At 43.4% G+C, this 14,707-nt stretch overlaps 1 protein-coding gene across 2 annotated transcripts in view; it reads left to right on the top strand.

The window, feature by feature from the left end:
• Positions 1 to 14,707, top strand: part of stard9 (StAR-related lipid transfer (START) domain containing 9) — a 56,057-nt gene that overhangs the window by 10,227 nt on the left and 31,123 nt on the right. For both annotated transcript variants that reach the window (XM_036150443.1, XM_036150442.1), the window contains exons 4-5: positions 14,029 to 14,145; positions 14,618 to 14,650. In XM_036150443.1, the coding sequence (XP_036006336.1) occupies positions 14,029 to 14,145; positions 14,618 to 14,650 (150 nt within the window). The remainder of the gene's footprint in view (positions 1 to 14,028; positions 14,146 to 14,617; positions 14,651 to 14,707) is intronic.

Raw genomic sequence — 14,707 nt, 5'->3', positions numbered from 1 at the left:
AAATGTGGAGTCCTGCAAGTCTCCACACTTATCTTTTGTTTTTATTCTGTTTCTGGCGGCTCTGGGCCGGCGATATTCAGTAGCAGCGGAGGCAGAAGTGGCTATTTTAATTAAAAAGGTTGCTGACCCGTTCAGCTCTGACTCTGGGTGAATCTTTTGGCTCATTTTCTTGCTGGTAAGCGTTTCAAGACCTAACTCTGCTTTTTCCTTCCAGTCCATTATTGTTGCGCTTCCTTTGTGCCGGTAAATGTAATGCATTGAACTTCATGAATAGGTTTTGCTGTTCACTATATTTTGCTGCCAAAACATTGCATATCCTCACATTTTGCTGTCTATCTCTGTGTCCTGTTGTGGTCAGAACCCATGTTGGTGCTGATCTGAACTTTATCCACAAGCTGTCTGTCAACAAACACATCTCATCTCTTTGCAAGGGGCACAGAGGAATCGCCATTCTTGTGGGTGGTTGGGGGGGGAGAATAAATCTGAGAAGGGATGCGTGTTGTGCCAGTTTTACACAGATGGTCACTTGGGGATATGATATCAGCTCCATCTGTTGCCCAGAAGTCTGTTTGCCTCCGAAGTTGCGTGTCTGGAGTCAGCGGGCTTTTCATGTTCTGGTTGTGATCGGGGCGATTAGATATCTGCGGGCGGCTTTGATTGGAGGGTGTTTCTGGAACCCGAGACAGGGTGGAGATAAAGAGCGGCTAATTCGCATTGCAGGAACTTTCTCCAGAACTAGTTCAAACGGAGAAGTTTTTTTTTTTTTTTTTTTAGTTCGTGAATCTTTAACCAGTGTAGCAAGTCAGTGAAAGAGTTGACTTCACTTTTTTCTCCTCTTTTGTTCTTGACGTTTACTCTTCTGCCACACCCTCTCTGCTTGTCTCCCCTCATGTCAGAGCTGCCTTTGTATGGCTTCAGAAAGACACGGCCCTACACTATGCAGACAGCCACTCTCATCTCAGCTCGTCTTTCCCTTCTTTTTTCTCCCCCACCATGCTCCGGCTCTTTCGTCATCTGCCTCCGTCTTGAGCAGAATGTGTCCAGTCACAGTGGCCTGGTTGCCTGAAGACATTCCTCTGATGACCCTGGGTGGGCGACAGCCGAGGACAGAGCCGGTGGATTTAAATCCGACCTCTTTTCCTTCATCAGGACTTGTCTCTTTAACAAGGGATCGTCTGTGTCAACACGTCAGCTTTATCCATTAACAATTCGCTGATATTAAAACTACATATTTCTCTGATGGGTGACGGATGAATATGAGTGGTGAAAAGGCGATATATTGTACAGAGCAAGAAGCGAGATTTATTGGGGCACGCTGACACATCCGCAATAGTTTTAAAGTCATTCCTAATCATTTCAACAGGCTGTTAGAAAACTGTCTTTGTAACGATATTTCCGGCAATGCTCAGTGAACCTTTTGATCTTTTTACTCTAATGGAAACTTTTGTTTGTTCTTTTTAGATTTTATGGATTTCCTTTCAGCTTGATGAGTCGATGCTATTTTTGCCAGCTTTTTTTGTTTTCCCCACACATTTTTCTACTGAAAAGTAGGAATGACAATCATTTTGGTTTTACACTGTACTCCCCTTGGGGCCTGGGATGATATAAATCAAGGGGCCAAAGGAGATACAGGAGAAACTTGTTCTAAAAACCTGCTTTTCCAGCCCGGCTCTATCCCACAACACTCCCTTTGCTTCGTTGTGGCGAGTCAGGCCCCTCGAGCACCCGTTCTTCCCCCTCCCTGCTCCTGTCCTACACTGTGTAGAGTAAATACTATCCACCGATGGCTTACACCCGTTACTTTTTGCGATTTTCATCTGCACTGACATCAGAATTTAGAGGAAAACGCGTCTTGCCAAACCTGCTTTAAAGGTGCATGGCTCAAGTTTTGAAGTTGAATATTATTTCCTGTATTTTCTTTCCTATACAGGACTGTCTCAGAAAATTAGAATATCCATGCCACGCCGCATTGATGCAGTAATCTGTGCAAAAGGATTCCCAACCAAGTACTGAGTGCATTAATGGACATTTTCAAATGTTTGATTTTGTTTTACTGTTATAATTTTTTTTTTACTTGGTCTGAGGAAATATTCTAATATTTTGAGATAGGATATTTGGGTTTCTTAAGCTGTGAGCCATAATCAGCGATATTAAAACAATAAAAGGATTGCGATATTTCAGTTGATTTGTAATGAATCTAGAATGTATGACATTTCATGTTTTTTAATTGCATTACAGAAAATAAAGAACTTTATCACAATATTCTAATTTTCTGAGACAGTCCTGTACATGCCCTTACGATTGCCCGTCGTGTAAAATGAGTTATCCTCCATTTACTGCAGTTGCCTCTTTAGGCTTATTAGTTCATGAGAGAGTGATTCTCTGGGTGTGGGTGTGACGCGCTGCGCACTCTTGTTCACCGGGCTACTTTGTTGAGTCTCCACCGTTGCATTAGCAAGACAACACAGGCTAATTTCAATATTTATAGCTTTCTTACCTCTGAGGACATCGCATCTCTAAACAAGAGACCTGTGCAGTCACAGCGGCAGATGCTTTTCCTCTGCTCCCATGCACGTGCACAACACCGGTGTCATTTCAACTTGTTGCCAGAGGGGGCGCACACCTGCAAAATCTCTGGAACTTACGCTATGCTCCTTTAATACCACAGTTTTACAAGTACAAAGTTCCATGTAGTTTATTGAGATTTCATGTGACAACAATGCTGTTAAATTTATTTTATTTATAGAGGACCAGTTCACGATAAACGTTTTCTCAAGGCGCTTTACAAGACAAACGGATCCAGATCATGCAGAGAAATCTATAAGCAAATTGTTCTTGTCATTTAGACAGATTCAATGTCAATTCCAATTCAACCCCTGATATATAGCAATACAGTCAAGTCCAGTTTGTTGTGCCAAATGGTAACAAGTTTTCCATCTAAAGAAAGGTGACTGATTATAAATCCTAAGCTTGCTGCCATTCCTCGTATGTAGCCTACATGTGGTGACAGTGGGAAGAAAAGGCTCCTATTTAACCGGAAGAAACCTACCGCAGAACTACACTTGGTCGGGGTGAGCAGATATCAGCCGCTGCAGACTGGGAGTTTGAAATGACAGAGCAGCTACAAGTAGAACCCCAAAACACTGAATAAATGAAAATATAATGTTAAACACACAGTCCTCCTAGAGAACATTAATGGAAGTGTCTAAATTGACAGGCAGGCAAGGAGAGCATTAGTCAGAGAAGCAGCAAAGAGGCTGATGGCTACTCTGGAGGAGCTGCACACATCCACAGCTCAGGTGGATTAGATGAGACAATAGCTCTCAGCTGGACAGCTATTATTCGTGCACTCCACAAATCAGGCCTTTATGGAAAAGCGTCAAAAAGAAAACCCATTGTGGAACGACCAAAATCAAACATACACACAAAAGGCCTTTGTGTGGTGGAAAACCAGCATTTCAGATTACCCCGAACACACCGTCCGCCTGTGAAACATGGTGGCAGCATCATCCTGTGGATCGCGTTTGTTTCAAAGGCAGAGGGAAGCCGGTCAGAGCTGATGGGGAGTTGAAGAGAGCGAAACCCTGAAGGTAAACCTGTTGCAGGCTGAGACTGCGGAGGAGGTATGGCCTCTCAGCGGGACCTAAACACAGACAGAGCTGCTTTAAATCAAAGTATGTTCGTGTGTTGTTGGGTTCTTCTTCAAAGCGTCGACTCAGGGAGACTGGATGAAGATGTTTTTCAAAACCACACAGGATTTTCTGTTTGCTTCACAATTATACACTATGTGTTTACAAATTGCATAAAATAGCTCAATGCAAAGACGTTTGCGGATATAATGGGGTGAGATTTTCATTTAAGGGGTTAAAATACTTTGCAAAGAACTGCATATCACTATATATCAGGTGTAAGTATGCGTGGATTTAGTCACTGGTTGCTTTCCTTCTGGGACATTTGGAGAGCGAGGAAGTTAGACGACTTTTGCCAGGTGAAGAGAGTTGTTTTGGAAGGGAGTCCACATCCATAATGGAAACCAGCTGTAGAGTTAAAGCAGAACAATTTATGATTGTTGACTAAATGCAAGCTTTTTTTTTTTCACATCTTAATGACTGAACCCTCAAGCTTATTCGCTGTGCTTCACGATGAGACATGGTTGAATTCAAGAGAAAAGGAATAAATGTGAGCTCCTTAAGAAAGGGTAGAGGGAACGGAAAGAGAGGAAATGGACAGGGGGTCCACAACGCCTGTGCAGCCCCCCCCCAAACTCTTATTTGCCAAAGTCACAGCTGCCTCACTAAGTCATTTTTCACAGCAAAATCTCAGTGGAAAGACGTCATTGCTGGGGACTTGGCTTGGAAGCGCTTTTCTCTCTCTGCCAAATGAAGTCGGTTTGCTGGGTTTTTTTCCCCCTCCTCCTCCTCCTCCCTTCTGTCTCTCTGTCGATACAGTGCGAGATTTGAACAGCTCACACTGTTTCTAGGTCTGTGTGTCAGTGGCGCAGCAGAGTGGAGAAGAATGGCTTTTCTGTGTCCTGGAGTAATCCTTCGTTCGCGTGTGAGAATTTAGTCCTCCTGAACTCATAGCGAGAGAGCAAGAGTGCATTTTAGGCCGGTTGTAGTTGGCCACAAACGGGACAGCGAATACACCACATGCTGTCAGCAAGGAAATACGAGATTTAAGACCTTTGGACCGAAGACACGCCCCGCGACCGAGGATTAAAGAACTTTTAGAGGGGGTGATGGAAGCATTTAGTCAGACGAATATCACGAAAGCTGCAGTTTTACTCTTAAAATGAGGAATAAAGACTTCTAAAGAGGAACTCAGTTCAAGGACATTTCTCTCCAGTAGAGGCACTAAATCACTGCTAGTTTAAAAAATCTAGCACCCATGCCCGCAGGCTGCTTCTAGACTTCTTCCTTGGAGCTCAGTGAATCTTAGTGGGGTATTGTGGTTGAATCCCACCTGTCCAATAAGCCCAGATGTCAAAGTTCCCAGCTGTTAAATGCTCTGCAACCGTTAGTTGTGTTATAGCAAAGTGGAAGATGTTGAACAACACAGCAACTTAGCCAGATAGTGGTGGGACTATGTGAAATCCAAGAAAGTGCATCGCTACAGCTCTTCAAACCTCATGTGGTCTTTAGCTTAGGAGCAGTGCGCAGAGGGCTTCTTAGAATGGGTTTCCGTGGCCAAAACAGCTGCACCCCAAGCCTTAAAGCACCAGGTGCAATGCGAAACATCGGAGGCAGCACTTGGAGGAACACGAAAACGCATGGTATGGAAGGACTTGAGAGGCGTGCACAGAGTCTCACCTATGTGCTTGTGGAAGAACGGTCAGAATTTTACCTAAACATACTCCTAAACCTTGTGGACACGCTTCCTAGAATTCAAGGTGCAAATATGTGGGAATAGGGAAGAGTGCCACTCAAGTTCACGTGGCTGCACAGACGGGTGAGCACATACTTTTTGCGGTATAATCACCGGTCAACTTTGCAACATTCTCTAATGTGTAAGTGATGGCACAGAGACCCTGCTACATGCAGCTTTGTGGACAGCTGCTTCTGACTCAACCCCACCAATGCAGTAAAATGTATTTTGCTTCTCCTGGTATGGAGATACCGAGAGAAAACATGCACATAAAGTTACATAAATAATCCAAGTTCCTTTATAGTTGAATCCATATTCACACCATCTTGCATGCAGAGAGGAAGAGGGTTATGTTGTAGCATGATGGAGAAATGTAGTTCCTGGTTTACTTGTTCACCAAGGGGATCCCTCCTCTCAGCATCATCATCACGGCTTCCCAGCCAGTCATGGCTGTAGTAATGAAATGGGAGCATCTGATCACTTTTTGGGAGAAGGTACCCATTGCAAGACATAGTGAATGCTTGAAAGACAAGTTGCATTGCTCCCTACCCTGAGGATTACAAGCCTCACGGCGAAGCATAGTGGTGGCAGCATCATGCTGTGGGCATTGCTTCCTTTAGCAGCTGATAGGAGGATGTATGAAGACAAACACAGGCCAATGGAGGAACAGTTGTTAGAGACTGCAACAGAGTTGGGAGTTTAGTGGACGTCTACCTTTTAGCTGGACACTGGCCCTACAATCTGAGAGAAAACATAAAAATTAATGTATATAGATGCTCTCTGTTTATCTGCCTGAACTTAAGTTATTTTTAATGAATAATAGAAAAAAAAAAAACAGTTTCTAAACAGACAAAGATGATAGGTACATGCACTGAAAGACTTTCAGATCTAACAGCAGCGAAAAATGGGTCTAAAAGGCTTTCACTCATAGGGGCTAAATACATTTCCACGTCTCATCTTTTAGATTTTTAATCAATAAAAAAAATGTTAAAGCTATTTATTCTTTTCCTTTCACGTCATCGTTGTGTGCTATATTAAAGCGCAGTAAAAGACGTTGAAGCTGGGGATTATAACGGGACAAAATATACAAATACACATTCCTAAACGGGGATTATTTTCAGCTACTGTTCCTCCCTTTAAAATGTTCATACTGATCGTCAAGCTTGAATAACCGTGGCCAGAATCTGTCAGTAATAATAGTATTTTCCCCCAGCTGATTCCACAGTGGGGAAACCTGTCATGTACTTGCATCCCACTGAGATCCCCCAAGGCTCTCCTCGGTCTGCAGCCTGGAGAAGTCATTGGCGGCCTGCATAAAGAGCCAGATTTGTAGCTCCACTTTGCGCTGTTCTACTTTGGCCCCTTTAACAGGAACTGGGGGAGGAGTAACAAATCTCCAAACTGTTGCCAGATATATCTTTTATTTGCTTATTCTAAATCCAGCCATTTGCCCCAGAGTCGGTGTCACGAGGTGTTCTGGTAGGCAGAACGCCTGTGGGCTACCCTCTTCCTTTATTTCCGTCCCCACTTCATTTACCACTCTTGTCTGCTCTGCTGTTCTTCGTTCCCATGTGGAAACAGAGCTTCCCATGATGAGACGCCTCTCCGTTTGGTCAGCACATGTCTCTTCCCTCCTCCCCCCCCTCTCTCACAGCCCCGCTGCTCTTCCATGCTAATTTGACCTACAAATGCTGTCCAAGTGTGACAAACAACAGCATTGTTGAATGCTGGCCTAAGAGCTTCCTCCCTGTCCTCTCTGGCTCCATGCGATTTTTCGTGCCTCCTGTCCTCATTGCCTTCATGGTTCCAGCGTATTTTTCCCCCCCTAGTTCTGAATCTCAGATTCCTCTCAGGAAGGACAGGGATCTCCTGTGACATATTTTCCCTGTGCCTAAACAAAGGCATTTAGTTTCGCTCCGAGCCCAGCTGTTGTGTTTGTGTAACCCAGTTGGAAGGAGTGGGACAAGATCCAAGGGACCTTGGCGTCTACTGCAGCTGGTCCACTCGTGGACGCAGACAGTATTGGACTGACATTTACAGAGAGTCATATCTGAATTTTGGTTGTTGTGAGAAGATTAATCTCGGTATTTGCCACTGTCGTTCCAACCCCGACTTAAGTTCTGAACATTTTAGGTTTCTATTATGACAGAAGGTTTCAATTCACTGGCCCTTCGCCATCACCCATGACAACATCTTAAAAACACACCACCTAAACACTTTTCCAGGGTTTAGCATAAAACAGGCCTCGTAAAAAAGAGACCAGCAGTTGGCATTTACTGCCGCCGGTGATTACAGGAGCTGCCTCTTTAGAAAGCATTACACTTTAACTCTAATAAGCATCGTCTTGTGTATGGATGTTGAGATTTCCACTCCTTTTTCAACATTTATCAAACAGTTAATGGTCCTTAAACACTCTTTATGTTGATTGGTCAGCAGTTCAGCTCAGAGCTATCGTTCCCATAGTTGAAAACTAAAGCAGAACACTATGTTAATTAGGGCCTGGATCTCTGGCATAGCGCCAGTCTCGATTTTTTTGACCCCTTGCTTTTCTCTGGTCCCGCTCAGTTGGACATTTGCAGAATGTTTAAACTTTTAGAGCCTTAGGTCTTGCGTACACGGAGAGGAACATGATACATTTTCATAAACTACTAAGAAAAAAAATTTACGTCCACAAGAGAAGACGCAGAAAGGCTGTAGTAGGTATGCCGGGGCCCGGGCCATAGCTACCATATACTGCAAAAACTGAACTAAAAATAAGTAAAATTTTCTGAAAATTAGTGTATCTGTCCTTGATTTGAGCAGGTAAATAAGGTGATCTGCCAATAGAATAAGATTTTTGCACTTAAAATTGGAACAATTCATCTCCATCATCTTATTTCAAGTGCAGGATGTCTAATTATCTTATTTATGGGTCAAAATACTCATTCCATTGGCAGATGATCTTATGTACCTGCTCAAATCAAGGACAAAAACACTATGTTTAAGAACATTTTGCTTATCTTTAGATCCGTTTTTGCGGTGTATTAATTCCTGTTGAGGGTTCTCACCAGCGCATTTCAGCACAACGGACCATTACGCTGACTTTGAATGAGCGTAATGGCTCCTTGGCTGACATCTGGCTCTCCCTTTCTGCAAAGTTTCCTCCCACTGACCCATTCACATCTGCCCAAATTGTCACCTTTCTTGCGGCAGCAGCGCACAGACACTCCCGTTTCCTCCCTGCAGCCGCACACCTGACCCAAATAATGAGCTGCTGCTGGAAGTCGTAGAGTCTGCTAACACCCAGAACAGCCAGAAGAAAACATGCCAACCTCTTTATAGACGGATAAAAGCGTCGTTCGGAGCAACTTTCCCTGATAAGAAAGACAAAGTGTTGAACGGTGCTACATGTTAGGCTAATGGTACGACCCGGATGTTTCAGTGCAACATAAAAAGGTCAGTAAGGCTCTTATATCTGCATCAGTGAAGGTGTAAATCTCCCTGACAACATAAGCTAACGCTAGCTGTTAGCTAGTTAGCCCAGTGATGAGTTTCTGTCGGTCTGAGTTCTCCCTTTGAGCTGCGCCACACAATGCTGAAATGCATGATCGAATAAATAAATAATGAAGCAACAAATCAACTAACCAGAACCTTATAACGTAACCATGCTTTAAACTTCTCTACAACTTTATCCCTGACTTGTCTGGTATGTTCCTCTGTATTTATGCGTTCCCTAATCTTCTCTAACAAACCTTTAAGGCCTTCACACTACAGCTGCATCCATACTCAGGTTAGGTCACACATAGGAGGCGATTAGTTTACCCAACACATCCTCACTCCCAACTTGTCATATATTGACGCACAGGGTGCATGACAGGTTGCGACCATCGTGTCACATGACACTCACGGGACTCACGATGAAAATTTTAGCCAACAACGTTGCTGTTGGTAGCTTTAGTAGTGTATGGTAACATGTAAACTGGTGTTTGTTTAGGGTAAGGGATGGGTTAGTGTTAGTTTCGCAAGTTCATGTAAAATTTTCGCGAGTTCCTGCCACAACCTCTCATGCACCCTCCGCGTCGATAAATGACGAGAGGGGTACCCCCGTCGCATCAGCATAGCCCCATTTACACTACCCTTGTTAAACCGATCCATGCAGAGCTCGGTCCGAGCTTGGATCAGTTAACCAAGCCGAGCTTGGTTCTGACAACCGTTTACACATCACGGTATCCCTGTTCCTTGGTTCCTCGCCTCCTAGTGACGATCTGCGGTACTACTGCTCTCTAGGACTAAATGAGGGAATCAAGCAAATAAAAATGGCGGCGCCCGTAACATTCAGGAAGTTATGTTTGGTTATATTTCGTTGTTTGCTGAGAGTCAGGCGATGACGGCAACTTTTGGTGAATTTACTTGACAGAGACGGCTTTTGAGAAGTGGATAAGACAAACAAACGTCTAATAAGGATTTACAGACGCAGGAAACAACGACAGACCTTGAGGTTCATCACACTGCTAAGCAGAATCATCACTGGAAATCGTTTCATTTACGTTCCATTTACACTCAATAGTTATCTCGGTTACCGAGCTTGGACTGGTCTCGGCACGGTTAAAAAGGGTAGTGTAAACGGGGTAAATGTGACGGGCAGGGGGCTTACCCAGGGGTCAACTTGTGAGGAGTTGGGAGTGAGACTAAGTTGGTTTACCAGTCAGATAATTTCTGAAGGCAGTTGTTTGCTTGTATTTAGGAGTAACAGCGGTAAAGGGGCTGAATACAAATGCTCGCCACATTTTTCCGATTTTTATTATTTTCTTTCCATTTTCCAGTCATGCAATGCCTTGGGCTGGTTGATCACGTGAAATTCCAATTATTTCGGTGCCGTTGACGCTGGTGGTTGTGACAAAATGCAGAAAAGTTCAATGACTATTTTAAGCCAATGTATCACTGAATGAAACAAGCACACTGAGAGGTTCACGTTGCAGGAGATCATTTCCTGCTTTACTAAAGAGCTCTTAGGGCAGCTTTACAAGGTCTGTACCCTCTTTCTGTCAGGTTTTTAACGCAGAGCCTTGTTTCGTCCCTGTATTTTGTCCCAACCACTCATACGCATATCCTGCATAAGACGGAAATCTATTTTCTCCTTTTCCTTTCATTCTTTGTAAGACCGTGTTCTTTTACGCGGAAAAGGAAGCAAAAGTTTGAGGCTTTTGTTTTTGCCTTCCACGCTTTTTCCGCTTAAGGGTCTTAACCGGGCGAACATAGACACATCCAGTGAAACGCGCTCATGTGCAGCGGTCCGCCGATGGGAACGGCCTTCCTGAGCATGGATGTGTTTAGTCTGTACCGTGTGTTGTTTTCAGAGCTCCCACCGGCCAGCCCTCTTTCCGTGGCTCCTGCCCAATGACTTTATCTCCAGGCTCTTTCTCCCGTTTGAGTCTGGAAGACATTTCAGTACCCAGAATGCAACCTGCTTCTTACCTCACCTGCTTCGCCAGTGCAAAAATAGCCCCCAGTGTTGCAGGCTTTTTCAAACTTGGAAAGTAGGTTGTAACGCGAGGCCATTGTGTCCAAGGCAGACAAAGTACAAGAGCACAAATTGCCGCTTGATCTTAATTCGATGTGACAGCGATGATAAACAATGTTATTGTTTTAATGTTGCCTGACTTTGCTTGTCTAGACAAACTCATGGACTCAGAATTATCTCCCTTGAGGATCTAGGGATTACTCTAATGTGTTTTTCCGCGGTCTTTGAAAGCGTTTTGCTCTCTTAGAGTCAAAACAAAAATCCTAATTACGTTGGAAAACCGCTGGAAAATAGTGTTCAGCAGGTTAAGATTTTTTTTTTCAGATTTAAAGGAGTGGACAGTTAAAGGAAACTAAGGGACCCTCAGCATTGTTGCAGCGCCTATAATGTGAGTTTAAAGGGTCAGCTTTAACAAGAGCTGTATTGATTGTGTGTTTGATTGAGGAGAGAGTCTGTGGCTGTTTTTGAGAAGGACATTAAGGACAAGACAAGCAAGGCGCTTCTTTTTCTCTTTTTGCTTAGGGCTCCATTCAGTCAGGGTAGAGAGGATGGGAAGGTGGGGGTAACACTAGGTGGTTCAAACTCTATTAGACTACAGGTTTGTGACATTCATAGACTTGGTTTCTATTAGTGATTCACAGTTATATGCTAAGAATTAAGTTGATTCATTAGATCATGTTTTGGCATCACACTTTCATTTATGTGCATCTAGATTTAGTTGGTCTACATAAAGTATGTTGCTTTAACATTTTAAAAGCTGAATGTATATCCATATTTATATAAACTTGAAGCACCTGTGAATTGGTCTACATGTTCTTTGGGAAATCTCTTGAAATAAAGACGCATCGATCTACAAGCCACAGATTAGAATCAACAGATTCTTCTTTGATTGGCTCTTGGCAGGAAATTTGTTTAAAAAAAAAAAAAACTATTTATTAAATGTATCAAAATTAACAGCTCGCACCATTGTTAGCTTATCCACTTTATACCTGGCGGTACTGCTGGGGAATGGATTATGTTTGCAACCTCTGGTTATAGATACATTGAAGAATTTGTTTTGCTATATAGTGAGCTTTATTCATGAAATAACTTGTTAGCATAGCAGTTGAGCTGCACACCTTTGTTTTGTGTGTTACAATAATAACACATCTGAGGTTAAGCCTTTTCAAAGCTTGGGTATGCCTGCTAAAGCTGCACCTTTCATCCGTCGAAGCTTAACCTGCGACTTCAGCTGGTGCTCATTAAAGATGGAGTGCTCCTGCGATCAGGAGATTATTCTTCATCGCTTTCCCCACAGACGAGGAATCAAGATGATTGTGGCTTCAGACTCTAACCTTAAGCCGACCACCAAACGTCCTGAGCTGTGCTGTCGTTACAGGTGAACTAAATACCAGTGAATGAAAGCACAGTTGTGATGATATTATTCCACTTAAGATGTAAACGTTGATGTTCACACATTGGTTTTAATTTCCATTTGTTCTGCAAGAGTCAGTTTACATATAAAAAAAAGCCAGGCTGTAAGTTGTCAACAGAATTTAGACAATATATCATGATCCAACATAAAAAAGTGGAGAGATGCATTAAACAGACAGGATGTGCTTTGATGCAAAAATCAGCTGAATGTTTGGGACAAATGCTTTGATGCATACGTTTGGGTTAATTTCTTCATTTTCTGTTGGCCCCAAAACTAAAGCTGCTACATATCTTTCTTGTTATATATGTCAGTAGAAAGAAAAAAGACACCAATCAAAACCAGAGCTGTCCACAAATCTGTTTTAGCCAGATAAACCTTGTCTTCCTGAATGCAACTTTTTTCTGTTTTGTAACGTTAAAACTAATGTGAAATGAATAAACCAGCTGAATATTGTGAAAAAAGGACATTTCTAGCCGAGTTTGCCACAGGGACAACAACTCGATGGCCCACCTTTCACAACATCTCTCAGCCACAACCAACCTTAAGTTATTCTTACGGTTTATTGAGCCAAGAGTGTACATAGACGTAGCTCCAGCTTCTCACGTCACCTGTCAGTGGATGATAGCCACACTGAAAAGCACCGTTTTTGGGGGGTGTTTTATAAATATACCTGTGTTTAAATGCGCGAGGCTGCTGGAGCTTTAAGAGCATTACCACGTTCCCTTCTATGTGCACCTATTTCTCCTTCTCCTTCCTAGTCCAGTCCTGAGCCTGGGCCCAGGGAAGGGGAGCCCTCACTGATCCCAGGGTGTGCTACGGTTCAGAGGCAGAATGTGCTGCGTCTCAGAAGTGCTGTCGGATCGGGTTCCCAGCCCTTGAAGCATGTGTTGCCCTTGGACTGTGTTTCCCATCTAGACCACATGCCTCCAGGAGCTGGTTGTGATTGTAGTTGTTTAAAATATTTGGTGCTTATTACCTGTAAATGGCATACAGTTTACAGGTATTTAGGCAGCTGCAATTGACACCTGCAGAGAGGCAAATAAACGCAGATGGTCTATTTATTATGTTCATGGGCTGGACTTGGGAAAGGAGTCTTGATTGTGTGTCTTGATTCGTTTCCTTACAATTTGTGATACGGCAGATTTTTTATTTTTATTTTTTTTTTTTTGACCTCAGGGAGGCATCTTCTTGCAGATGTGCAAGGGTTGGGCAACACATATGAATGATACATGTGAATTAATGTCGATTTAATGTAGAAAAAGTGTTGATTATTTGGTTTTGCCTCTGAAGCTCAGAAAAAGAAAGAAAAAGGAAAACAATAGGGCTCAGTTGCTTTGTTTTTACTGGGGCTTTCTGGGATCTCCAGTCTCAGAGCTGTGCTTTTGTAAGCCTGTAAATTTACATGACCCAAGCGTTTTTCAGCCTTTTAATCCCCACATTTGCTTCAAATACACATTCTGGAAAGTTGTTTACTCAGGGCATTAGCTGACCTCCTTGCTCCTTGCACAAACACTTCATCGGGAAGCAACAGTACCTCTCCATGACTGGCGCAGTGCCACTGCATTGTGATCAAACAACCTCGGTGTAAGCCTACACTCCTGTAACAACACAATGGTTTTCAGACCAAGGGCATTTCGCAGACTTCAACACTCCACCAATTCTCCACAATAAAGGAAACGTGCTTCGGTACAGTACTTTGTTTAGGTCTTTGTGCATTTGTCGCTAATGAAGTGCTCACGACTGTCCTCAGGTCTTCCAGGACCTGGGCGTGTCGGTGCTGGCCGGAGCATCCGAGGGCTACAACGTGTGCCTGTTTGCTTACGGCCAAACGGGATCTGGAAAGACGTACACCATGATGGGAGCACCGGTGAGGATTATGCTATACACAATGTGTTATCGGCTGATTATTGTTCTTTAGTTAACACAAGAGGGCAAACTCCATACAGCACAGAAGCAACCTTTTACCACCGGCATGGACATGTAGTGTTCAGAAAACAGGGCTCCCAGACTGCAAAAAAATACCTAAACTGTTCCAGTCCGTCTATCTAACCATCCGGCTATATGTTCATGCATCAGTGCATCCTGCCGCTTCTTCATCCGTACGTTCATTCATTTGTCAGTTTGTTCCTCAATCTATCCTTCCGTTTGTGCGTCCGTCCATTTGCTTCCCCATCCGTCAATCCAATCACTTCCCAGTTTGTTTGCCTCTCCATCGGTTTCTGCATCCATCCATCAATCAGTTTGTTTGTCCGTCTGCTCTGAAAGGCGTGAAAGGTGAAGGGATTTGGACGTGAAAGGTTCGAGAAAAGCTCTGAAGTACTTTTTCTTTGTTTTTCCAGGAGTCCGTTGGCTTGACGCCTCGCATTTGTCAGGTAGGATAGATGGTTTATGCAGGTAGCAGGTATACATGAAGTGGTCAATATTCCTTT

Source organism: Fundulus heteroclitus, chromosome 19, assembly GCF_011125445.2.
Source record: "Fundulus heteroclitus isolate FHET01 chromosome 19, MU-UCD_Fhet_4.1, whole genome shotgun sequence".
Classification (NCBI taxonomy): domain Eukaryota; kingdom Metazoa; phylum Chordata; class Actinopteri; order Cyprinodontiformes; family Fundulidae; genus Fundulus; species Fundulus heteroclitus.
The sequence above is the reverse complement of the archived record's forward strand: the minus strand, read 5'-3'. Positions and strand labels throughout refer to the sequence as shown.